General features: G+C 45.1%; 1 protein-coding gene across 1 annotated transcript in view; it reads left to right on the forward strand.

Annotated features, from left to right (window-relative positions):
* The window catches only part of Epg5 (ectopic P-granules autophagy protein 5 homolog), an 89,745-nt gene continuing 63,197 nt past the window's right edge, over positions 1-26,548 (forward strand). Inside the window, exons 1-11 of the mRNA XM_021150325.2 lie at positions 1-117; positions 9,573-10,481; positions 12,238-12,481; positions 15,353-15,489; positions 15,948-16,055; positions 17,096-17,169; positions 19,153-19,258; positions 20,748-20,862; positions 21,221-21,371; positions 22,433-22,588; positions 24,149-24,306. Of these exons, the coding sequence (XP_021005984.1) occupies positions 58-117; positions 9,573-10,481; positions 12,238-12,481; positions 15,353-15,489; positions 15,948-16,055; positions 17,096-17,169; positions 19,153-19,258; positions 20,748-20,862; positions 21,221-21,371; positions 22,433-22,588; positions 24,149-24,306 (2,218 nt within the window). The 5' untranslated portion in view covers positions 1-57. The remainder of the gene's footprint in view (positions 118-9,572; positions 10,482-12,237; positions 12,482-15,352; positions 15,490-15,947; positions 16,056-17,095; positions 17,170-19,152; positions 19,259-20,747; positions 20,863-21,220; positions 21,372-22,432; positions 22,589-24,148; positions 24,307-26,548) is intronic.

Below are 26,548 nucleotides of genomic sequence, written 5' to 3' on the forward strand. Positions count from 1 at the left end.
TGCGTGAATTGCAGGAGTTTGACAGAAACAGACCGCGACGTCGCGGAGGCAGGGTGTATGGCCGAGGCTGTGAAGCCCCGCCGGGCCAAGGCCAAGGTCAGCCGCACCAAAGGCAAGGTGAGGATGCTGTCACTGCCATGCGAGCCCTCTGCTCGCCGCGCGCCCCGTGGGGTCCCGTGGGGTCCCATGGGGTCGCGCTGTCAGGGCCGCTTGGCCGGCTCCCTGACCTGACTTCACTGGGCTTTTGCTCATTTTCTTTACTTCCCACACCATCGCCTGGCTGCGTGCGCTGAGGCAGCTTTTTCCTCCATCTCTCACTTCCTAGCCTCTCCTCTGTAACATGGGAGCCCTCCCAGGTTCTAGAAATGCACGGAGACCTGACGTCCTTCGCCTGGGAAGTATAGATTGTAGATAGCAGCGATATGTCAAACCTCTTCGTTTTCAAAATTCAGAGCGACAGTGTTATTTCCTGTGTCTCTGATTGTTTACAGTGTGGCGTGAATAATCAGAAATCATCCCAGGGCAGAATCCAGGCAGTAGGGATGGGTTTGAATTTTTTTTTTTCTGGATTGTTGTATGTCAGTGTGGTTTTAGGTTGACTTGTTTTTAGGTGCATTTTGGGTTTTTCACTTTGCTCCTGTATACTTGCTGAGATGAACAAGTTAAATTCTACCCTAAGGTGTTGGTTAGACCCATCTGTAGCTATAACTATGTATATTTAAATAGGGTTTTAATTATGTCGCCCTGCCTGGCCTGGAACTCACCATATATCTCAAACTCCCAGAGGTTCGGTGTGCCACCACACCTGACTAGACAACTTTGCCTTATCCAAAACAGAATTTACACGAATTGAAATCAACAATGAAGGGGATATTACTGGCATACATAGGGGATTTCCTTCTTCAGAATTGGTGATGTTACTGAGCCTAAAGTATAACTTTTTGTGTGTTTGGGAATGAGTTTTAACGGTGATTTATAGAAACTTAATAGAGTGCAAACGAAGTGTGTGGATTTCGTTGGTAATGTGGTATGGATTCCAAGGCTTTAGTTCAGGAAGTGGGGTGTCATGTGCTGTTGTGCCGAGGTTGCTGTGGCTTCTGGATTTGTCCCAGTACCTGGCCTACATTCCTCAGTGCTAACTACCTGGTAGGTGACTCCAGGATGACAAGTTGTGGTTATGTGTCTGGTATTTACTACTGGATACTCTAGACAGAGCCCTAATAATGGTTTTATTCTTTTAGTTTGATCTTCTGTTAAAGAAAAAATTCCCCCCATTCTGAGGATCTGGACTTCATATATCTTAGTAAACGTAGGTTTACTAGGACAGAATCTTGGATTTGGATTTGCTCTGCAGACTTAATCGGTTTTGTAGTTAAGGCGGAGTGATGGTGACACCCGAGGAAATGAGACTCAGCTGACTCAAGGATGAGGCTCGAGTTCAAGGCCAGCTGGGGTTGATAATGAATTCTAGGTTAGCAAGTTGTTATATGAGCGGACCCTGTCTCAGAAACATTGTATCAAATTGGAACTTCTAACAACCAACAGGTGTGTCTGGTAATTGGTGGGGTGGGTTAGGATGCCTCCTGGTTAACCCTTCCCACAGTGCTGGTGGGCCTCCTTCCCCCGCCCGCAGGGGAAGTTGTTGTCCTCCTTTGTTTCTAATAGGCATGGGTTGTTGTTGGAAGAAAGTTGGGCGGTGCAATGTATTATTATTATTTAAGCCTCCTTTGTGCCTGTGAGAGCCACGTATTGTTTCCCACAAAAGGACTCTATCCGTTTGGGATATAGGAGAAAACCCTTAGGCCTCAGTGGTGCTTACAGTCAGGAGAAGCCAAACCAAACCCAACTGAACAGCACTCATGGACATTAAGACACATGCTAGTAGGTGAGAGCAGTGCCGAGGCTAAAGAACAGCGGTGGTAGAGTTTTGCAGTACTTGTGAGAGGCTTGGACCGGTTGCAGTTTCAAATAGTTGGGCAGTGCAGTCCTTATTCAGGGGGACTTTTTTGTTTTTGTTTGGTTTTGTTTATTTTGAGACAAACTCTCAGTTTGAGACAAACTGTCAACTCTGGCTGTCCTGGAACTCACTATGTAGATCAGGCTGGCCTTGAACTCTGCATGCCTCTGCCTCCCAAGTGCTGCAATTAAAGGCATTTGTCCTCTCCCACCCCTGTTAAGGAGACTGATAAGTGAAGGTGCTGTAGACTGGAGGGGTTAACAGACTGAAAGCCAGTGTGTTCCGTCCTTGAAATTGCAAAGGGGCAGTGAGGCTAGGGTGGGGCGAGTGGGCAGAAGCGGAGTGGTCAGAAAGGCAGGCCCGGTAAGGAGGTTAGCCTTTCCTCCCTGTGACTTTAGAGTTTGTGTGGGCTTGAGCAGAGGAGGGTAGGATCTGACTTAGGCTTCTCGGGAAACTCTGCGCTTGCGTGGTTGAAAAGAAAGTACCAGGTATTAATGTGAAAACAGCTCAGATTTCAGAGGGAGTAGGAGATTCATTCCGGAGCCAAATGTTAGTGACTGTGGCCTCGGAACACAGATTTATGTGAGCCAGAATACCACATTCTAGTGTGGCAACAGTTTCATTAAGGTTTTGTAGTTAATCCAAGAAAGTCATAAATAATTAAAAAAAAAAAAAGTACCCGTGGGACATTAGTTGGTTGGGTTATAGTGAAGAGGGAAATCTGCTGTAGGCCTCAGGGTTGGTGGAAGCTAGGGCTGTGTAAGTTTTGAAATAAAAGTTTGTTAGTAGCATAGAGATATTGTGTAGGGTTGGGTATGTGAATCTAGTTTTCTGGACTTAGCCTGAGGCTGAGATGACAATTTGCCAGTAATTAACACATAGCTTCAGATGGCAGAGAACTGGAGGATGCAGAGATAGAGGGCAGACATAGCCCCTCATGGAGGGTACAGGGTGGAGGGCATTTGTATAGCATGTGAAACACCCTGGGTTCTGTCCCCGACACTGAAACAGTAGCCCTACTGAGGGCGTTGAAGCCAGAAGCTAAATCGTCTCATTCTTGGATTAATGCCTTAGTAAGAAGGGTGGTAGGATGGCTCAGTAGGTAAGGGGATATATGTGCCAGCCTGGTGACCTGAGATCAAATCCCGGAGCACAAAGAAAGGGGCAAGGAAAGAACCAGATCCAGGAAGTTGTCCTCTGACCTCCACCCATATGTTCCATCTCCCCTGCCCCACCCTGTCTCTCTCTCTCTCACAGACACACAGAATGCACATGCATGTGTGCACACACATATATTAATAATAGATCAGTAAGTTAAAGAAGTGGTCAGAACCAACTGCCCTTCATTACTAAGTGGTTGGGAGGAGGAGGAGCCGGAGCTGGCCAGAGCCGCCAAGAAATGAGCAGTCCGTGAGGTGGGCTGTACTCCCACGGCCTTCACGGAGACTGTGGGTCCTGGAAGCTGAGGAAAGAGTGGAAGAGGGAGGGAGAGGTCAAGTCAGCCACGTGTCTCGGATGAGGGAAGCAGGGTTGGCAGGTGATCAGAGCAACACTAAAAAGACTCGCAGCCCCAGGGACAGCGCTCACAGAAAGAGCACCCTCCGAAGCACAATGCCTTCTACCTGTGTGGCAGTCTGTACCCAAAGAGAGCTGGTAAAGCTGCCTCCAGCACTTGGATCTGGCACTTGTACTGGTATGCCTACCTCTCCCTCCTTTTAATTGGTCCCAGGCTAGGCTTCATGCCACATGTGTAGCGTGGGGCACACACTTGGTTGATAAACCACACTGGTTCTAAAACAGTCTGATAACAGGCATTGCATAAAATATAAAAACTGAGCCATAGTGATTCATGAAGGAGTCCCTTGTCTTTTAAGGAAAGAAAGGAGTTGTAGGTTTACTTAATGGAGTATGCAGAGAGAGGTGGAAGGCATAGTAGACGCTCCCACCTGTGTTTCAGAAGAAACACACTGCATGACTGTTTTCACACTGCTTAAAGAAGCACACACACGGTCGTGTGCACATGCACATGCAGAAATGGACAGCCCACCTCTGTCTCCAGGAGATGCTGTTGGTCACAGCCCATGCCCTTTAGTTTAGCTTTGCCCTCTTCTGCCTTACCACAGCACTCCAGGGCATTTGACTGTGACAAGCCCAAGGTTCAGGAGTAGAAACATTTCCAAGACCAGAAATTACGTACAAGTTTTAAGAAAGAATGATGTAAATTGTGAACACAAACACAGGCAAATTCCCCAAAAGAGACAATTGTTCTCCTTGCAGGGAAGAGGGTACATGAGCGGCAGTTAAGAGGAGTTATGTGAGGCCGGAGAGATGACTCAGCGGTTAAAACACTGGCTGCACTTTCAGAGGACCTGACTTAGGTTCCCAGCGTCCACATGGCAGCTCACAACAGTCTGTAACAACAGTCCCAGGTACCTAGACACCCTCTGCAGCACCAGGCACAAGACCCATACACAAACAAATAAACTTTATTAAAATTAAAATAATAAATATAAATAAATAATAGCATAATAAAAAACTTACCTTGTCTCGACGGTGTTTGTGCAGCTCCTGAATGTCGGCCGCTGTAATAGTTTCATGGTCTGCTTCAGAACCGCTTAGCTGTTCTTCCACACATATTGAAATAGCTTATTGTTTTGGCCATTAATCTGTAGAATTTTTTGGCTGAGCATTCAGAGAAGAATAATACGCAAGCACAGGTGATTTGTTTGACTCTCTTGCTTAAAATTTCACAGCCAAAAATGAACTTTCATTCCCGTGTGTAGTTTGTTTGAATGTAACAACATTTTTTTTTTCTTTTTCAATTTTTTTGAGACACATTTCTCCGTATGTCCCTGGCTGTATAGACCAGCCTGGCCTGGAACTCACATAGAGCAGTCTGCCTTACCTCCTGAGTGTTGAGAGCATCCCCATGCCCAGCCTTTAACGTAATAGCACTTTTACAATGCCATTTAAATAAGATTTCCATATTTAAAAAATTCAGCCTGGCCTATTGTCTCTTACCTAGTTACTTTTCATGTGTAGTGTGCATTTTGCCTTTCCACCTTTGTGAGTTGAACTCAGGCCATTAGGCTTTTGCAACAAGCCCCTTTACCTGCCAAGCCGTCTCGACAGCTCAGACATGTTCTTTTAAGACCATAAATATAATTGTTTGTGCGGTCGCTTGCTTTCATTGTGGTGCTGAGATAGGGCCTCATGTAGCCGGGTGACTTGGAATCTCTGTACCTGAAGATGGGTTTGGGCTCCTCATCCTGCTGTTTCGTTTCCAAGTACTGGGTGTGCACGGTGCCACGCCATCATATACAGTAAGGGTTAATTTTTTAAAAGATGACTCACCGATCACATTAGTATTATTATTATTTATTATTATTTTTTTTTTTGTTTTTTTTTCGAGACAGGGTTTCTCTGTATAGCTGGCTGTCCTGGAACTCACTTTGTAGACCAGGTTGGCCTCGAACTCAGAAATCCGCCTGCCTCTGCCTCCCAAGTGCTGGGATTAAAGGCGTGCGCCACCACCGCCCGGCCACATTAGTATTATTGATTGTACAAAATAATGTGATGTTTTCAAACATGCATGTAACATGCTTTGATCATATTTACCCTTCACCCATCCAATAGTTATTTTTTTAAAATTATTTATTTTATGTATGTGAGTGCACTGTTGCTATCTTCAGACACACCAGAAGAGGACATCAGATCCCATTGCAGATGGTTGTGAGCCACCATGTGGTTTCTGGGAATTGAACTCAGGTCCTCTGGAAGAGCAGTCAGTGCTCTTACCACTGAGCCATCTCTCCAGTCTCATCTTTTTTAATTTTTTATTTAAGACAGGGTCTCACTCTGTAGCACTAGCCTGGAACTCACAGAAAGCCACTGCTTTCTGACTGCTGGGTTAAGGGTGTACTCCACCAGGCCTGGCTCCCAGTCACCTTTCTTTCGAGACAGGGTCTGACTGGCCTTGAGTTTGTGGTCCTTCACCTGCCTCTGCCTCTCAGTGCTAGGATATCTATCTATCTATCTATGCCCTTAATTATCCATTTATCTATGCTCATTAATTATCCAATTACATAACTATGTCTTCTGTGCCACAGAAGGGCTTATCAAAACCAGTAAATTAACTTGGGTATAATAATGTTAACTAAAAAATAGAATATATTTGCATTTCAAGTTTTCTCCCTAAAATAATTTTTACTTTTTTTGTTCCAGGATCCATTATGGAATCCCAAGTTAGTGCAGTTAACACATCTGTAGTTTCCTTCTTCCTCTGTCGGCAGCTCACTGTCCCCTTTTCTTCCGGCTCTATGACAGAGTTACTTTGTAGGTTGTTTGAGTTTCAGCTGGCAGTTTCACGTAGTAAATTGAGGTTATGTATTGCTAGAAGGCCACCACTGAAACGCTGCCTCTCTTGGAACATTGTATCAGGGGATGTTTGCTGAAACTGGCCTCTCTTGGAACATTGTATCAGGGGATGTTTGCTGAGACTGGCCTCTCTTGGAACATTGTATCAGGAGATGTTTGCTGAGGAATGCTTTCCTGACAATGCTGGCTTGGTTATTTGGTTATGGTGTGTTTGCCAGGATTCTCCATTGAAACTCACTATTTTTTCTTTTGTAATTATGAAATACTTGAGACTGTTTGTTTTGCTTTTGCTCAGGTTCTGGCTTAGTCACTGTAACATTTGTCATGCCCGTGGCATCACTGTCACTGTGGTTTAAATATATCCCCCAAGGAGGAAGTCATATGTTCAAAAGTTGCTTCCCAGTACAGCGATACAGGAGGAGCTGTGGGCCCAGCAGGGCATTAGGGGATGGATGCCTGCTGAAGGGATTAACGTGGTTCACATAGGACCCCGGTAGTTCTCAGAGTTGTTCTAACAAGAGTGAGCTCGGCACCTCCTCGCTCCAGCTTCCTGTCTCACACAATCTTTCCCGGTTTCTGTAGTGTTTGCTGCTGTGATGTCATGGGGCAAGAAGTCCTTACAGATGAAGCACCATGCTTTTGAACTGTGGTGTTAATAAATATAAGTATCCAGCTTTAAGCATTTTATTGCCACAATGGAAAATGGGCTAGCACTGGGGGTGATGGTGACTTTCCGGTTTTCCTGTTCCTTGTATGTTTATTGCAGTTCTGCATAGAAGGATGGTCACTTCCTGCTCACTGGGTTTATTTTTTGTTTGTTCAGTAAGTATTTATTTTAGACTCACAGGTACTTCTTTTGCATGTTATAATCTAATGCTATGGGTTTGCTGGTTTGGTTGCTTGAGTTATTACAGCCTTCTCTTGAGTTTAGAGGGAACATGGTGGTCAAAATGAAGACATGTGTGGGTCTGTGGCAGTGAGAAACACTTTCATTTTACTTAGCCTGTGGTAGATGATCCATTTAAACATTCCATCTTCATTTTTGTTTCATAATTTGTCACTTATAGTGATATCTTTTTCTTTTCAGATTACAGTAGTGAATGTCCAAATTGAATGCGCTCAAAATGGGCAATACAAAATATAGAGTATTTCATGAGGTGGATTTATATGCCATCTGTTAAATGTGAAAATTTAGATTTTTTTTTTTTCTTGAACGAGAGAGTATTTTGTTTTGGGTCTCAGTTCGAGGGAGTTGTATGTCATACAAGTAAGGCTGGCGGCTCTCCTTGTGGCAGGAGGTGGCGGCAGCGGCAGCAGCGGCTGGTTGCTTCTGAGACAGGAGACTGCTGATGTGCAGTTTGTTCTGTGCTTTATTGCACACACAGGCACTGCCCCCATTCACAGCACTCAGTTAATCCTCCCGGCTGTGCTGTGTCTGCTGCAGTGATTTCCTATCCTATCTCAAGCCCACTTCTTCCCAACTTGACAACAAAACGTCATTTTAAAACGACAACATTTCATCTTTGGCTTCCTATCAGCTCACGTCATCTAATAAGTAAAATTGTATTAATTCAATTAAAAGTCCCCATAGTCTTGATCACTTTGAACAATATTCAGAAATCCAAAGTCTAGACTATCCCCTGAGAATTCAGATAGTCCATTAACTGTGAGCTTGTATAAAACAAAAACATGTTATAATATATGTATATATATATATATATATATATATATGTATGTGTGTATGTATGTGTGTGTATGTATGTAATGGTAAACATTCCCATTCCAATACAGAGGAAAGAGGGCATAGGTCCAAGGAAAGATTGGTTGGTCCAAAGTTAGATATGTGCCATCAGATCAAACCCCAGAGTCTACAGGAACATACGCAGCATCTGGGCTTGTGATGACTCATCGGAGTCCATCTGAGTGAGCTCCGAGGACCCACCAGCTCATCATTTATAGTGCATGCGACCTTATTCTTTGGCCAGCTCCAGTCTGTAGGCTTGCTTGATGGATGTCCCAAACCCCTGGCATGTCTAACATGCTGGAGTAACCAGTGTACCCGAGGCTTTACCTACACAGCTTCATGCAATGTCATTTTCATTTCTCCTTCAGGGGTTTTGTCCCTGTTATATGTTGGCACCATGATACAACTCTCCATGACCTCAAAATTCTTGCATCTTTCATACCTGAAAAAACGTTACCACATGGATAACATTGCTGAGTTTTGTGGCCAGCTCAGGATGTCATCTTGTCACCTTCAGGCTCAGTAGCAGCAGCCTCTGTGTGCTGTTGAGGATGCCCAGCACATTGTTTTGAAGCTGGGATTCCTGTGTTCCATTTCTACGTCAGGATTTCTCTTTTCAGATCCATTTACATATTTATAGTTGGGGATTTCCCTTGGTTGGATTAGTGTCCTCAAGGAAACTTTTGCCCCAGTGAGTGAGGGATGCTTCTTCTTAATGGCAGAAATTCCCTCGACTGTTACTGGTGTTTGCAAATCCAGTGTGTGCATGGTTTTGAATTTGCTGTCACTCAGATCCTCACTGTCATGCGTAGTTACTTATTAGGAAACTTTCACAGACTCATAGGGAAGAGGAGGAGGCACCGTTGGGAGGATGCCTTACGTCCCGTAAATGCATTCCATTTTAAAGTACAATTTCTGAGTATGTTCAGTTATGGTCATAGTCCAAGCATGGCTCCTTTATAGGGTAATACAGTAAAGGCAGTGGGAGGTTGATTCGCTGGGTGCAGCCCACATCATAGGTGGTCAACAGGCCTGGGAGCTTGCGGGTTGGCTGCTGACAACATGGTGGCTGAGCTTAGCACTTTAGTCTTCAGAGGTGGTGCTTTGGAGTCTGTTCATGGTTGCCACGTGTTACTGAGGAAATCGAGGTTCTCTTATGAATACATTTAGAACTGGACTCAAAAACTCAAGGGCAGTTTTATTAGAGTTTAAGAGTTTAAATGGCAGATTAGGTGACAATCCTGGCAACTGCCAGGAGCGAGAGAGAAAATGCACTGTCGTTTACGTGAGGCCTGAAATGGAAAGAGATAGCTTATTAAGGAAGGAAGGAAGGAAGGAAGGAAGGAAGGAAGGAAGGAAGGAAGGAAGGAAGGAAGGGAGTCTGTGAGCTAGGGAAAGAGCCCTCATTGTAAAAGTTTAGATATTTATGTATAGCTTAAAAACTCTTCATGCTGAAACCACTAGCTCTTGTTATATTTTCTACCTTGCTTGTAGGAAAAGAAGAAGCATGAAGCCCTTCAGACTTGTGATGCAGTTCCCCTGCCAGAGACCTGTAGAGAGCAGGAAAGCCTGTTTCCAGCTTCTGAACTCAAAGGCGATGACCTGAAGGCGTCTGCTGACCCTCAGCTCCACAGTGATGTGTGCGGATGGAATGAAAGTGAGATGTTTGATATACCGCTCACCTCCTTGACTATAGGGGATGAAGGTCCCCCGATACAGGACACAGAGGACCTAAAAGAAAGGGGAGAGGTCACAGCCGGTGATGGAGATGATGAAATGGAGTTGAAGGTGGACCCTGGAGACAACGTTACAGCTAAAGGTGAACCTTGCAAGAACTTCACAGAAGTAGAGGACCACACACCCATCCAGTGTGGGCCTCCAGAGAGCACTCAGCAGGCAGTGGAGGGCTCACATGCCAGAGAACATCCGACTAGGAAGCAAGATGAAGCCGCGCTTGGCTGTTCAGAGGTCTTTCAGAATGTTAGCTTGCACAGTTCTTATGAAGCCAAAGAAGTTCCTCAGCCACCAAGAGTGAAGAAACTATATCCTGAGTTGCCAGCTGAAATTGCTGAAGTACCAGCTCTGGTGGCAGTGAAGCCATTGCTCCGTAGTGAGCGACTCTACCCAGAACTCCCGTCTCAACCAGAAGTGGCACCCTTCACTAAAGAGCAGCTCAAACTCTTGGAGCCTGGCTCATGGCTGGAAAATGTCGCGTCATATGTAGAAGAATTCGATAGCGTTGCTCATCAGGACAGACACGAGTTTTATGAGCTGCTTTTGAATTACTCACGGTGCAGGAAGCAGTTGCTGTTGGCTGAAGCTGAGCTGCTCACTCTGATGTCTGACTGCCACAGTGCCAAAAGTCGACTGTGGCACTTTAAGGATGAGCAGATGGCCGTACAGGTATCTCCACTGTGTGCGTCAAGCTTCTGAGCTGCCTTTCCCATGGCGCTGTCTAGGCATTGGTCTGTGTGTTAAACTTACACTGGCCCTGGCTTCATCTGTCCAGGGATCACATGGTCAAATGGCCACAGGAGCAGGCACATAACATGGAGGTGAGGGGCAGAGTAGGGCGTGGCTCAGTGGAGAAGCACGTGCCTAGTCTGGAGGGACGGCAGCCCTCGACATCTAGTTGACACTTTTATGATTGTGAGGAGTAGGGGATTGCTACATCTCAGCTTTTCTCAGAGAAGCAGGAATCTGGATTTTTGTATGAAGGATGCTAACTGGCAGTGTGGGCAACTAACTAAACACAAATACATGCAGATACATATATTACAGAGTTCAAGCCAGCAAACCATATCTCAAGGTAAAATTCAGCCCTTAGACTATTAGGTTTAGATTTTGGCATAATGCCACGAGTGTGCAGTCAGTCGAGAGTGTACTGGTTGGGGAGTGATAAAGAGAGTCCATTAGCTGTAACCCCGCTCCCAGGAGGCCAGAGCCACCATTTCCAAAGGACCTAGGAGGAATGGCGAGGAAGAGAAGGCCACTTTTGATAAGTCTGCCATTGAGGGGAAGCTGGAGGAGCTACTGCTGACACATGTGATCTGCTGGCCCCACCTCTCATTTGTACAGTGCCTTGTGTATCTTCTTGTAGATTCTGTGGTAAGAGGCACATTGGAAATATTGAAAAAGAAGGGGAGGTGGAGAAAAAGCTCAATGGAGAAATAAATAGGAGCTCAGGTTGCTCTTGCAGAAGACCCTGGTTCCATCCCAGCATGTGTGTGGCAGCTTGTAACTAATAACTATAGTTCCAGGGGGTCCCCTGCCCTCTGCTGACCTCCATGGGCAACCAGGCACGCAAGGGGGTGCACACACATACTACGCAGAGGGAGCAGTCATACACATAAAATCTAAAAAGGAAGGAAGGATAGAGTATGGTGGGAGGAATTAATATCGAGGAGAAGGATTCCTTTTGAACAGAGAATGAGATAGATCTAGAGATACTTTGGGCTACTGTGGAGTTGAGGGAATGGCACATTGGCCTTGGTGTTCTTAGCATAGAAAGTAAAATACCAGTTGTGAGAGTTTTAGGGATACATGTTACTGTTCTACACTGACGTCGTAGAGTCATTTTTTTTTAAAGATTTATTTATTATTATATCTAAGCACACTGTAGCTGTCCTCAGACACCCAGAAGAGGACATCAGATCTCATTACAGATGGTTGTGAGCCACCATGTGGTTGCTGAGATTTGAACTCAGGCCCTTCAAAAGAGCAGTCAGTGTTCTTTACCGCTGAGCCATCTCTCTAGCCGAGTCATTTTTTTTTTTAATGATTTGTTTATTTTATGTACATTGGTGTTTTGCCTGCCTTTCTGTGTGAAAGTGTTGGATCATCTGGAACTAGAGTACAGACTTGCCATGTGGGTGCTGGGAATTGAACCAGGATCCTTTGGAAGAGTAGCCAGTGCTCTTTACCACTGAGCCACATCTCCAGCTCTGTAGGGTCACTCTTTTCAGAACCCACCATCTATTCACAACTGGCAGTGTTCTCTGACACTGGCCATTATTTGCTAGTAGTGTTTTATATGTACAGTGTTGGCCCCCGCTCTGGTCTAGGCTCTTTGAAATAGTGCCAGAGCCTGCAAGTCTCCCACCTGCTGCCCGACTGCATCAGATGCAGATGGTCTCTCATTTCATCTCATTTCCTCTAGGGCATCTGTGCAGATCAAGTGAAAGTTTATGGTCATCACCACTACCAGAGGGTAGAGATGAATGAAAATGTCCTGGGTGAACTGAAGAAGCTGTTTGATGCCAAATGTGAGCACCTCCACCAGACCCTGACCCTCCATTCGTACACTTCTGTGCTCTCGAGGTTGCAAGTGGAGTCCTACATCTTCACACTGCTCAATAGCTCAGCTGCTCTGAGATCTTTAGCAGTTTATCAGGCAGACCAAGGTACGTAAGCAGTGACAGCTTCCCTCTTACACTTGAATGTGGGAAACAGTTGAGGGCACTGGCCTGACTGAGTTGGCCAGGTCCTGACAGGTCTCACTGTGTCACTGTATTTCTCCTTGCCCCCTCAGTAGCAGTGTAGGGTCAGGTCTGTTTACTGACCATCCTTGAGGAGCGCGAGGCCTCCTTCCCCATGGCTGGCAGTTTCCTTCCTTCAGGAGGCCAGAAACCCGCCTCTCTTTGCCTTTGCTAAGTTGTGGCCCAAGGGGTTTGATCCCCAAACTAACCATTAGGAGACCCTATCTTTTTCTTTTTAAAAAGTTTATCATTTTTACTATTGTTACTATTAGATTAACTTATTTTATTTTATGTGTTTGAATGTTCTACCTCCATGTCTATCAGTGTACCACGTGCCTGGTTCCTTGCGGAGTTCAGAAGATGGAGTTGGGTCCCTTGGCTTGAGTTATGGATGGTTGTAAGCTGCCATGTGGGTGCTGGGAATCAAACCCTGGTGGGTTCTCTGCAAGATCAAGTGCTCTAACCACTGAGCAAGCTCTCCAGGCCCCAGAATACCTTTTCATTTCCCTGTTTCTTGTACTTTTTTTTTTTTTTTTTTTTTTTTGCTCAATTTTTTTTTTTCTTGAAATTTTTAACTGAAGTAGAAATTGTAACTTTTTTCATTGTAGTTGCTTGCTCTCTCCCGGAGCCACATTCTCAGTTTCTCTTATGCATGTTAAGCTAAGCAGTCAGCCAACAGAGTTCTTCTTTAGACCAACTGTCTGACATACTGCTAGGACTTTGTGGGAATCATTGTGGGAGAGGGGAGGAATTTATTTTCATCATGGCAGGGCAGGATGGCAGGATATAAGCACCTGTCACCAGGCATGCGGTGCACATACAGACCTTGTTCAGGATGTAAAACCTTAAAACCAACCCCCAGAGGCCCACTGTAATGAGGCTCCGCTCCCTGCAGGTCTACGACCTTCCACAAATCACCATCAGCTGGGCACTGAGTCTTGAGTAGATTAGGGAACATCTCACATGCAAACCACCCATTTTGCTCTTGGCCTTGGGCATCTCACTATGCACTCCGTTCAACTTCAGAAGTCCCCACAGTCTTTAACAGCATTGCTCTCAGCTCACCTAATGCAGTTTCAAGAGCATGCTGTCTTGATTTTGCTCTCAGAAAAAAAAAAAAAAAAAAGGAAAAAAGAGAATAAAGGCAGACATAGTGGTGCACGTCTTTAGTCCCAGCACTCATACTTAAGAGGCAGAGGCAGGCGGTTTTAGTCCAGCCTGGTCTACAAAGTGAGTTCTAGGATAGTTCTAGGTCTAGACAGAGTGAGACAACAAAAAATCAAGCCAAACAACAAAAGAGAATAAGAGAGAGACGGGGAGATGAGTGTGTGTATGTGTGTGTGTGTGTGTATGTGGAGAGAGAGAGAGAGAGAATGAGAATGAATGAGATGGGGAGATGAGTGTGTGTGTGAGTGTGTGTGTGTGTGTGTAGAGAGAGAGAATGAGAATGAATGAGAATGACAGGGATGGCTAGAGGAGACTCTTCAGACTTTTCTGAGCAAAATCCCCTTGTGAAGTCTTTATAACAGTCCTGAGAGCAAAAGAAAAATTGTAACATTTTAGAGTCGTGGGGAATCAGTCTGGTATAGTGTGTGTGACCAAGAGCAGCGAGGAGCCAGGGATCGTAAACTGAAATGTGGACCAGGCAGAGCTGCAGGGAGCTACGGCCTGATTGAGGCTGTAGGCTCTAGCTGCAAGGTTCAGGGCCTCGTCCTAACAAAACCAGCAGGGTAAGCATCAACTCTCCTTGCTCTATGCCTAGGCATCTGGGGGCTTGAGGAAGAATCATCCGGGCTCCGAGACCTGTGGGCTGCCCTGTTTGTCTAGCTGGACTGCCTACAGCCCTCGGTTTCTGTATTGGGCTGGCTCCGCCTGCTCTGTGCCTGCAGCTCTCCTTGGTGGAGGCCCCGTGGTCCTGGCTTCTTCAGGGTCCTGAGGTCTTCACTGAAACTTAGGCTCTATGTCCCTCCCCAGCGCTGCTTGCTGGCCTTGCAGCTCCTTCTGGCTGCCTTACTCAGTGGCTCTCAGGACCCTGAGGGGGACCCCACGCTCCCCTCCTCACCGCTGCCTCACGTGGCATTCCTACAAAACCAGGACTGTGTGGACAGTGGCACTGATTCTGTTAGCCTGAAATTTAGCTTGGCACAGTTGCCCACAGCACACTGACCACACCTCAGTGCACAGAGCATGCCGGGGTTGAGAGTCTCTCCACCAAACAAACTATCATTTTTGAATCCAGTCTCATTCAGGTCTTCAGAACATGGACAGAATGGGCCAGAATATCACAGGAATGACCTCTGTCCCCAGTTCCCAGGAGAGTCGTTGTTCAGCTCTTAAACACTTACTGAGCCAGGCCTTCACTGTCTCTCTTCACTCTCTTAACACCCTGGTCTTCCAAACGCCCAGCAGAATGGCCCATTAGGCTCTGCTTGTGTCAGTTAGAGACTTGTTTATCCTGTAGCTCCAAACCCTTCTGTGTTTCTCCAGCAATCGTCCCAAAGGCCTAAGGACTGCATGCCGTGCTTGTTAGAGCCACAACCCTGCCTACCCCTTGTCACCATCACTTTGTATTGGTTGCTTCTCTGACAAGGGACAACTTAAGTCTGAAGAGTCGTCCCTCACAGAGTGGAAGACACGGCGACAGAAGCACCGTCAGGAAGTGGACAGCCCCCTTGGGTGTTTATCTGAACTAAATGTTTTTCACACATTTTGGTTTCTCTTCTGTAAGTGGAGAAACTAAGAGTCTCCCTCCCCAGCACCATTACAAGGCCTCATTGAATCTTCTCTTCCCTACAGTCCCTACACTGACAGAAAGCATCCCCTCTGATGTGTGCCAGCTGAAGGAGTGCATTAGTGTCTTGTTCATGTTCACCAGGAGAGTGAGTGAGGATGCCCAGTTCCATGAGGACATCCTGCTCTGGCTGCAGAAGCTGGTAAGTGAACAGATACAAGAATAGATGTTGTTTATTGCTTGGGTAATTTAAGAATCATTTCTTATTTCATATTTTTTCTTCTATAGCTTTTCTAGCCAATTCAGCTAATGAGTTAATGACTTTTCTTTGATGACACATGGTTACAAGTTATTTGTCTTGTTACTCTGTCTCTTTAATGAACTCTGCCTTTGAGGTCAGAGTTGGACTCGGGAGGAAATGGCAGAGAGAAGTCTGCCACATTTGAAGACCGGCTGTTGACTCACCAAGTGTCTAATTATGTTTGATGATGGACTTAATCACATTTAACATGAGAAGAAAAGTGTCAGAATTTGGAAAATTTAGGCATATTACAGACAGGGTTATGTCTGGATACTCTAGGAGTATTGTGTGGACTTGACTGTGACACACCGTGTCCACGAGTCTCTCAAGTCTGAACCCATGAGTTCTTTGTCGTTCAGGTGTCTGTGTTACAAAGAGTCGGCTGTCCTGGGGATCACTTCTTTCTCCTGAACCACATTCTCCGCTGCCCAGCTGGCATTCGGAAGTGGGCTGTTCCTTTTATACAGGTATGATGGGGACTTTCTGGTGCTGGGGGTGGGATAAGGCTTTTATTACGTAGTTTTCCTTAGGAAATGTCTAATATAACCCCCAAGCTAATGAGTGCTATTTAAATAAAAGTTTAAGGATTGACTTACTTGTATTACATGTATGCTATATGTGTCTGCATGAGTTTATGTACACCGTGTATATAGTGTGTGCAGAGGCTAGCAGGCATTGATTCCCTGGAACTGGGGTTCCAAGTGGTTGTGAGCTTCCTGATCTGGATGTGGGGAACCAAAGCTCTCTCTGGAAGAGCAGCCACCTCTCCAGCTCCCTAAGTAAAACCCTTCAACCAGGAGGACGTGGAGGAGTCACTGTCAGAACTTTCAGGGCCATCACGGTTGAAGAAATTAGGACAGAACTGGAAAACTTGAGAAGTAACCCAGCTTGCTAGGCTCACAAGGGTTTAATTTGTTAAGATATCGGGGCAGGACATCTTACCAGGGCAATTTTCCTTTTCTATCCTACAGTACAACGGGTACAGATGAAATATAATCTGTTAACATGGCAGAGCGTCCTAGGCTTGTTAGTAACTCTCGTTTGACCATGTGATTTATAGGTTCTCTTTTGCTGAGCACCTTTTGGCCATTTTTATTATTCATAGCAACTTCTCAGATAGCAGGAACCAAAATGTATTGCAAGCTCAACTCAATTCCTTCATAGTTTCTTAACTTTAGTATCTCTGGTGGCATGGAGCCTAAATCATTTTGAAGAGAAGGGGGATGTTTTGTTTTTGTTTTGTTTTTTACTGGTTTACAGTAGCAGTGTTGCCCTCCATTCCCAGCTGTGTAGGTGTCTGCTGTCAGCTGCTCGTCCTCGGCACTTAGTCTGAGGCTCACGGGCTGAGTTGGTATGCATCGCACATAACTGCTCCAGCTTTGCCTAGTGCTTTGGCGTAGGTGTGAGGGTGAGCATTGTTCTCTGACTAGCATCTTGGTTGTTAGATGCGTATAAACCAGCTTGAGCTGGTTTTCTACAGCATACTTTTTTTATTTTCTGATTTCAGATCAAAGTGTTGAATAACCCTTCAGGGGTCTTTCATTTTATGCAGTCCCTTGCCCTGCTGATGTCTCCTGTCAAGTAAGTGTGGGAGAGCTTTGTGAAATAGGAAACTGAAATACTTCTATCCAAGGGTTAGTTTTCATAGCTGCACCTATCCAGAGGGAACTGCTAAGGGAAGTGTTATCATTCTAGAATGTAACATTGCAGATTTTCTTTAGGTGTGATGGCTCTGCCCCAAAGTGATGAACCTAGCTGCTTATTAACCATTTTCTCAGCCCTCCTTTTAGTGTGTTTGTCTCTCGTCGTGCATGTGATTGTGAAAGATGCCATAGACGAAGAGAAGGTGTGTTCTTAGAGGAGACTTAGTGTCAGGGGGGAGCTGTGGAGCTGTAGTACTGCAGAAGGAGTGGAGCAGAGAGAGTGAGTAGTCAGACACAGTTCCACAGTGGAGGAGTTGGCTCTGAGAGTGGGTTGGATTCACTGGGTGAGTGGGCTGAGGCAGAGGACTTGGGTGGAGGTAACTGCAAGTGATGATAACAGAGGTGAGGAACTGGGGTGGGAGCTGGGGGAGAAGGCCTTGAAGTTAAAGACGAACTGTCTACACTTGGTAAGGCTTGGCCTGTGAGCCAGTGGAGGGTTCTTGAACAAGGAGCAGAAATTTTGTTTAGGGAAGATTAGACGAGGCATCGTGAGGCTCCGGGATTGTAAGACTGTGTTTGGAGGATCATCAGTCCAAGGTCAGCCTGGGTTACACCAAGACAAAACGGGGGTGGGGGTGGGGGTGGGGGGTGTTTAGGAGAGGTTGGACTGGAGGAGGGGAATGTACTTCTTCATTGCTTCACTGATGGGTGCAGACATTTCCATCTCCTGCAGGGCTCAGGGTCCTAGTCTTTTTTAGTTTTGATAAGATACATTTTTTTAAAAAAAGATTTAAAAAAAATTTTTTTTTTATTACGTATATTCCTCAATTACATTTCCAGTGCTATCCCAAAAGTCCCCCATACCCTCCCCCGCACTTCCCTACCCACCCATTCCCATTTTTTGGCCCTGGCATTCCCCTATATTGGGGCATATAAAGTTTGCAAGTCCAATGGGCCTCTCTTCCCAGCGATAGGCTATCTTTTGATACATACACAGCTAGAGTCAAGAGCTCCGGGGTACTGGTTAGTTCATAATGTTGTTCCACCTATAGGGTTGCAGATCCCTTTAGCTCCTTGGATACTTTCTCTAGCTCCTCCATTGGGAGCCCTGTGATCCATCCAATAGCTGACTGTGGGCATCCACTTATGTGTTTGCTAGACCCCGGCATAGTCTCACAAGAGACAGCTATATCAGGGTCCTTTCACCAAACACTTGCTAGTGTATGCAATCTTATTTTTGTTTTTAATCATGGGTGCTTGTATATGTCTGTGTTGGGGGTGTATGTGAGAGTTTGGGTTCCTGTGGGGGCCAAAAGAGGGCACTGGATCCCATGGAGCTGGGGTTACAGGTCCCTGTGAGCTGCCTGACATAAGTGGTGGGAGCTGACCTTGGGCCATCAATAAGAGCAGCAAGTGCTCTTAACCACCTGACCATTTATTTTAATCCTTCTCTTCTCTTCTCTTCTCTTCTCTTCTCTTCTCTTCTCTTCTCTTCTCTTCTCTTCTTTCTTTTTTCTTTCTTTCTTTCTTTCTTTCTTTCTTTCTTTCTTTCTTTCTTTCTTTCTTTCTTTCTTTCTTTCTTTCTTTCTTTCTTTTTGAAATAGGGTCTCACTATGTCGAGCAGGCTGGTCTGGAACTTGTTACATACCCCAGGCTGGCCTGCAACTAGTTACTTTAGCCTAGGCTGACCTTGAATTCAGAAATCTGCCCTTTTTTTTTTTTTTTTAACCTGCTTCTGCCTTCTGTAGTAGGGTTTAAAGCTAAGTATATCATTCTTGGCCTAGTTTTTACATTTTTGCTAATTTAAGCTACTGGGCAGCTGGGCTGATTCCTGACTTCTCTTTAGAATAGATGATCCAAACAAGTGCTTGTGTCGGGCTTCCTGTGCTCATATGGTCAGAGTCATGTCTGTTGTCTTTAGAAACCGAGCGGAGTTTATGTGCCACATGAAGCCCAGTGAGTGGAAGCCATCATCTTCAGGACCAGCATCTGGGAACTGGACACTTGTAGATGAAGCCGGAGAAGAGGTAACTTGTGTTGGTTTCCTTCAGTCTGTCCTGAGCTCTTCTTTCTTGCCAGGAATCGTTCTAAGCACTTTGTGGCTAACCTCAGAGATAGATTCTGCATTTGTGCTTGGCTCTCGGTTGACAGTAAGAAACTGAACAAAACTAGCAACAAGCAAGGGAAACAAAAACAAAAGCAATGCAGAGAGACCGAGTACTTGAGACAGTTAAGAGGTCAGCTGGATTGGAAGAGTCTGTGAGGGAAGACACCATGGTTCATTCATGTCATTTGCTTCTCAACATGAGTTCCACAGAAGGCTCACTTGAGCATGTTATAAAGCTTGCCAGGCCCATACTTAGATCTAACTGTTCTGGGACCTACTGGGAGACCTAATTTTCAGCCAGAGTAAAAAACTATTGCTCCTGTCATTTCTGAGGCTCTTGTTTAGCATATATATATATGATATTATTCTATTTTGCATTACTAAGTTAGCTTTATAAAAAGGTTTTAATGAGATGATAATTTTGGACGCTGAATCCTCCCCTACCCCTCCCGGCCAAGTAGCATAGCATGGGTGCTGGTGGGGCTTCATAATAGATGGCAAAACGCAGAGAATCTCATCTCAAGACAAATCTGGGTAGGGCTAGCTTTTCATAGCGCCCTTTTATGAGAACTTGCCTTTGTTTATTTTAGAGGAAGCACCATCAATAATTAAGAGCCCTAACTAGGGCTCATGTCTTAAAGGTCTCACACTAACTCCCAGTACTACTAAGCTTGGGACTAAGCTCCAGACTCACGAATCATGGGGCAAAACCATATCTAAGCTGTAGTGGAAACAGTACATAGGGCAGTGCATATGGGGACACAAGTTAGCTTGGTTTCTAAGGTGACTTTCAGACTCTGTTTCAAAAAGAAACCAGTGGTGTTCCCTGAATGACTTTGTTCACAGTTTTTTCTTGCCCACAGCAGAACCTGAGGCATCTGCAGCAAATGCTAGCTGCTTCCTCAAGTATAATAAGATCGTTTCCTTACTTGTTGCTTTGTCTGAGCAGTGAATCTCACAGTAAGGTTGTCAGGTTTTTTGTTTGTTTGTTTGTTTGTTTGTTTTGTGTTGAGACAGAGTCTCTTTGTGTAGTCCTGGCTGGCCTAGAACTTGCTCTGTAGACCAGGCTGGTCTTGAACTCAAAGATCTGCCTCCTTCTGCCTCCTGAATGGTGGAATTAAAGGCCTGTTCTGCCACCTCCTGCCTCTAGAAGAGCTTTTAGTCTTTCTGATAGAAATTTAATGAGTGTTGTTTCAGGCTCTGAACTATGGATATGAACCAGGTACATATGAATTGCATTTCAGAAGACTTCCAACTTGGCTGTGCATCTAAGGCTACTAGGTCACTGGCCTTGAGGAGGAGTCTGTAGGGACCGCGCTGGGATTTGTGAGATGGTTTAGTTTCTATAACCACAGACTACAGTGTGATCTCTTCTGGTTGGCTGATATGACTTGGCATCTTCCCTTTAGGATGAAGACCCTGAGACCAGTTGGATTCTCCTTAATGAAGACGACCTGGTCACCCTTTTGTCCCAGTTTCCCTTTCAGGAGCTCTTTCAGCATCTTCTTGGGTTTAAAGCAAAAGGTAAGTCAATCTCTCTTGTCATAACTGAAAGATGGTAGAGGCGCAGGCTCCACACGGGAAGCACCATGTCCTGCTTCTTTGGTGGGTTGTCTTTTGTCCACCTGTGCAACACCTCCTCTCTCTGTGTCTATAATTGTTTTACTCATGCTTAAATGAAGGCTCAGTAGTGCATGGGTTACCTATCTTAAATACACGAATGCACCTTCTTCCAAGCTCCCCACGTGACTTTGGTATTGGAGCAAGAGTCGTGGGGCTAACTCCTCCTCTCCTGGCGTTCTCACTGAATCGTGCGTCTGTGTTCTTCAGTGTTTTCGTCTACTAACTACATTTTTTTCCTTTTTATCTGTTTCACTTCTAGGTGATTATTTACCTGAAACAACAAGGCCCCAAGAGATGATGAAAATTTTTGCTTTTGCAAACTCATTAGTGGAGCTTCTGGCTGTGGGACTAGACACCTTTAACAGAGCCCGCTACAGGCAGTTTGTGAAGCGCATTGGATACTTGATCAGGTAGTGCTGCTGTTGGCACTCCTGTGCTGGCGTCGCCTTGCTTAGACACAACACTGAGGATCCTAGATGTACACTTCTGTCTTCTCATAGAAGGAGGTAGTTCTCCCGTCACCTAGGAGGGATTTGATAAGTGTTTCCAGTGAAAGTATGTGGATAAGTATCCCAGATTCAGCTGCCTTGTTAAATTAAATTACTATTCTTAGAGTTCTGACTCTCAAAGCTGCTGCGGAGAGAAGGGTCAAGGAAGATGCAGGCCTTCACTCTTTGTTCCCTTTTTGTCTACAGCCTGTGTTTCTTTGGAATTGTCACTGACTGAACTGTGACAAACGGGCAGTGATTCCTTACTGCCTTTGCCCCTCTACCATCCTCTGTCCATATCGTCCTGTAGCTTAAGATATTTGGAAACACTTCAAAGTCTTAAATAAGTCACTATTTGAGTTGGGAGAACTTCCTGTATTGAGTGAAAGATGGGTTTGTGATTTTATTAGCAAGTGCTTGAAACAGTTCTGAGCTTACGGACTGCTTTACTTTAAGTCACCTCATATCCTTTTATACATCTTCAGGGTTTTTTTCTCAATTATTTCCTATAGCACATACATAGGCTATATATTTTTTTTTTAAATCCAACCTCTTCTCTAAAAAGAAAGTTCATGAAACTGTAAAAAATCTCTCACTTGCCCAGTTTTGTTCTCCAAAGTGAACTGATTTCTATTCATTTATTTTAGTCAGCTTTATGAAGACGTATAGGATGCCCTCAAAGCCTGGGGTCCCTTAGAAAGCTGAGATCCTCTTACGTGTATCTGTACTGTGTCCTCACGTAGCTGAGGGGAGCCATGAATGTAACCCGACACATGAAATTGTGGGCATTCATTTTCCTTATTTACCTGTCCTTCTGCCTTCCGCTAAGGCCATTACCGTGAGGATTGGTTTCTCAGTGTCTCTGCTAGCAGATGGTAGGAGCACAGTTAGTACGTACTGAGCGTGTTACTCCTCCTTGTGTGATGTAAAGGTGATGCTGAGTGAGTGACTGAAGAGCACCATGTTGTTTTCCTCTTACGCAGGATGACCCTTGGCTACGTCAGTGACCACTGGGCTCAGTATGTGAGCCACAGCACAGGCGCAGGGCTAACACCGCAGCCCTACTCCATGGAGAAACTGCAGGTGGAGTTTGATGAGCTGTTTCTCAGGGCTGTCCTCCATGTCCTGAAAGCCAAAAGGTGAGGGGTCGGGAAGCGCTGGTGCAAGCTTCCTGCCTGGGAAGCCAGGCTGGCGTGAAGGTCATTGACGTAAGTAGGCCTGGAGTGACGACTTGGTGCAGTTCATCAGCTTTTTATCTTGGGTAAAACCTTGGCCTTAGTTTCCATATCTGTGTTGTACTTAAACTAGTTGTGACCCAGCACACATCAGTATCTTGGAAACAGCCTCTGTGATGGATCGTTTTATGTTAACTTGATGCAAACTACAGTCATCAGAGAGGAAGGAGCCTCAGTTGAGAAAACGCCTCTGAAAAAATTGGACTATAGTCAAGCCTTCAGGGTTGATGGGGAGGGCCCAGTGCATTGTGGGTGGTTCCATCCCTGGGCTGCTGGTCCTGGGTTCTATAAAAAAGCAGGCTGAGTAAGCCATGGGAAGCAAGCCAGTAAGCAGCACCCTTCCATGACCTCTGCATCAGCTCCTGCCTTCAGGTTCCTGCCTTGCTTGAGTTCCTGTACTGACTTCCTTTGATGATGAACAGTGATGTGGATGTATAAACTAAATAAACCCTTTCCTCCCCAAGTTACGTTGGTTCATGGTGTTTCATCACAGCAATAGTAACCCTGACTGAGATAGCTTCTCTCTCATTCTGGTCCTAAAAAGGATCTTTGGTTCAAGACCCAGCAGTTGTTCTTAATATTCTCCATATGCCTGAGAGGTCTCATGGGTAAATTTATGATGATAATGTTGCGTTTGTTTTTGTAAGAATGGAATAAATTGATGGGATGTGCAGATTAAACCCTGTAGCACAGCAGGCTCAGGAGTTAGAAGCTTCTCTCTTGTTTGTGTTTTTCAAGATAGGGTGCCTCTGTGTAACAGCCTTGGCTGTCCTGGAGCTCGCTTGGTAGACCAGGCTGGCCTTGAACTCGCAGATGCACCCCTACCTCTTCCTCTGGAGTGCTGGGATTAAAAGCGTGTGCCACCACTGCCCAGCAAGAATTAGAAACTTTTGTGCTAATATTATGTTACGTGTAGAAAACTCTACATTTGACCTCATGTGATGTGCACACAGGCACAATAAAAACACTGTATAACATCATCATTACATCCATGTAGATACAGTATACACAGAACATCCCCATGTAAGTCTGGTGTCTTGCTCCCTTCTACCTCTTTGTCTGTCTTTCTCCCTTTTGACTGGCCTGTTTCCTCTCTCTAAATAGCCCTCATTCTACTGAATACAATTACACTGCATGTCTGTACACGTTTCCTTTTTCTAGTCACCGATTAGTGAACATCTAGATCCATATCTCGGCTGTTGGGAATCAGGCATCAGGCTTTCATGTTTAGACTTAGTCTCTTCCGTGGTACATACTATTATATATGTGCAAATATCCAAAATAATAAAATTTCCCCAAATCTCAAATTCTCTCGGTACAGAGCATCTATGGCAAAGCATACCTCTCTCCAGATGCTTGTTAGAAAAGTGGTAGAGTGAGCGCTCGCTGGTCTGCCTCCACTTCCTTAGTGTGGCGAGGCCTGCTAATGCATCAACTTTCCCTGTTGCTGTTGATTGTGTGCAGACTCGGCATTTGGCTGTTCATGTCTGAGATGCCCTTCGGCACGCTGTCGGTCCAGATGCTCTGGAAGCTCTTGTACCTCATGCATCAGGTGGAGAGTGAGGACCTGCAGCGACTCTGTGCCTCCCTACAGCCGGCCGAGTGCAAGAGGCACCTCCAAGGTACCTGACCAGGGTGCTGTCTCTCTGTGTGCGTCACGGGCAGTGTTAGTCGTGCTGTTGGAAGCATTATGTGTGGTATGATGATGTTGACATTCAGGGGACGGCTTCACTGGTCCGTTAGTTAGATGGAAGGTGGCCTATCTCCAGTCCGGATCCCTCGGGTCCAAGGCTGTGCAGTAAGCACAGTGATCTACTGTGATGAATCACTTTTTTTGCATGTGTAAAATTCTAGTCAGATCAACAACCTCGTTAGCTGTCTTGAAGTCTGTTAAGACCCATGCCCAGCTGTTCCACTGATTTTTTTCTGTTTTATTTTTCCTTAATTGTACTGATTTTATGAAGTAGGTAAGAGGTAGAGTGTAATCCTTCAAACACTTAACTGTGTAGCACAGTGGTAGTCGGTGTGTGTGCTTAGTTTGTGTAAGGTTCCGGGTTCAATCCTCAGCAACAAAATACCCCCCAAACTGACACAGCAGAAGTGAGCCCGAGTGAAGACTTGATTATGTTTAATGCATACTCATATTGAGCTGCAGGATATTTATTTACAGTGTTAAAATGTTCATGTAGAGGACCAGGTTTGGTTCCTATTGCTTACAGGGGGAGTGCCAGGAGACGCAGCACCCTCTGGCTGCCTCTGAACTGTACGTATATGTATTGCATCCATATACATGCAGGCAGAACTGCCCATACTTGTAAAATACAAATAAATGAACCATTTTTTAAAAAGAGTATGAACCGGGCATGGGATAGTCCATGCCTTTGATTCCAACACAATCTGGCCTACGTGGTCCAAGACGACCAGGGCTGTGTAGTGAGACCCTGTCTCACAAAAACTAAAAAGCTAAAACTAAAACAAAAAAATTCAGACAATTTAGTTAGATATAGAGATATTTATCCATTACCCTTCATATTAAAGGAAATATGGAATAAAACATAATACAATACTAGTAGAATTAAAAATATACCAAAATCTCTTCTAAATTTTTAAACCTCTGCATTGCTTAAAAGAAAAAGCACCTTTAATCTCAGAGGCAGGCAGATCTCTTGAGTTGGAGACCAGGTAGGTTTAGTGAGTTCTCGGACAGCCAGGGCTACTTAGAAACTCAGCAGCAGCAGCAGCAGCAGCAGCAGCAGCAGCAGCAGCAGCAGCAGAAACAGCAACAACAAATCTAAACAAGGAGAAAGAAAAAAATTATATTATTGGCAGGTTTTTGCAGCTATTCATTATTTTTTCCTTCATTCTATTTTGTGTATATATGTTCTACACAAACCTCCTTTCTGTTTATTTGCCGTCCTGTTTCAAATTTGTTGCTTTTTTGTTGTTGTTTGTTTTTTTGCACTTGTCTGCTTCATGAAACATTTCCGCACTGTCCTGGGAGATGCTCGAATTACTGTTTCTGTAGTTGAATGTGACCTACCTGCTCTCAGGGTTTCACAGCCTCTTCTCTGGCCACTAATTCTGTGGGTGAAGTGACAGACGCAGGTGAGAGAGTGGCAGTCCTTCCTGGGCAGGGCCTGAGAATGATAAGCATGGCCTCTGACTCAGGCTCGTCCTCGTTAGCTCTCTGCTGTAGTGCCATCTTCTGTCCCAAGTACTTCTAGCCTCAGCTGGAATATATTTCATAAATGGGCTTTTTGCCCATATGTTTTTGTAAAATTTTTGTTTTTTGCACCTGGTTCTTACATGTATTACAGAGCTATCAAATTGATAAGTTACAAAGTTCTGTATTAACAAAGTATAATATTGCTTACACAGCATCCTCTGAGAACGAGGCTGAGTGGGTTATGTACTGCCTGTTTTAACAACTTCCTGTTCGTCATCTTAGTTTACGAGCTAATCTGCTGGGTTTGAGTGCCATGCTTATGCTAGTGGTTGCTGGCTGTGACAGTTTGCCGTGACAGTGTCTACATTCCTGTGGTTGAAAACGAGCCCAGGAGAGTCCCCTGTGCCCGTGGGTTGGCAGTGACACCCAGCGCCTGACAGCAGCAGCACTTTGCACTGTTTTGGGTTATCCTCCAGATTTGTACCAAGTTCTCTGCTTCATTTAATCTTTTAAAATAGTTTTTGCAAGATGAGGCATAGTTTAATGCTAACTTTTTTTTTTGTTTTTTTTGTTTTTGTTTTTGGTTTTTCGAGACAGGGTTTTTCTGTGTAGCCCTGGCTGTCCTGGCACTCACTTTGTAGACCAGGCTGGCCTCGAACTCAGAAATCCGCCTGCCTCTGCCTCCCGAGTGCTGGGAT

The sequence above is a fragment of the Mus caroli genome, chromosome 18, assembly GCF_900094665.2.
Source record: "Mus caroli chromosome 18, CAROLI_EIJ_v1.1, whole genome shotgun sequence".
Taxonomy (NCBI): Eukaryota; Metazoa; Chordata; class Mammalia; order Rodentia; family Muridae; genus Mus; species Mus caroli.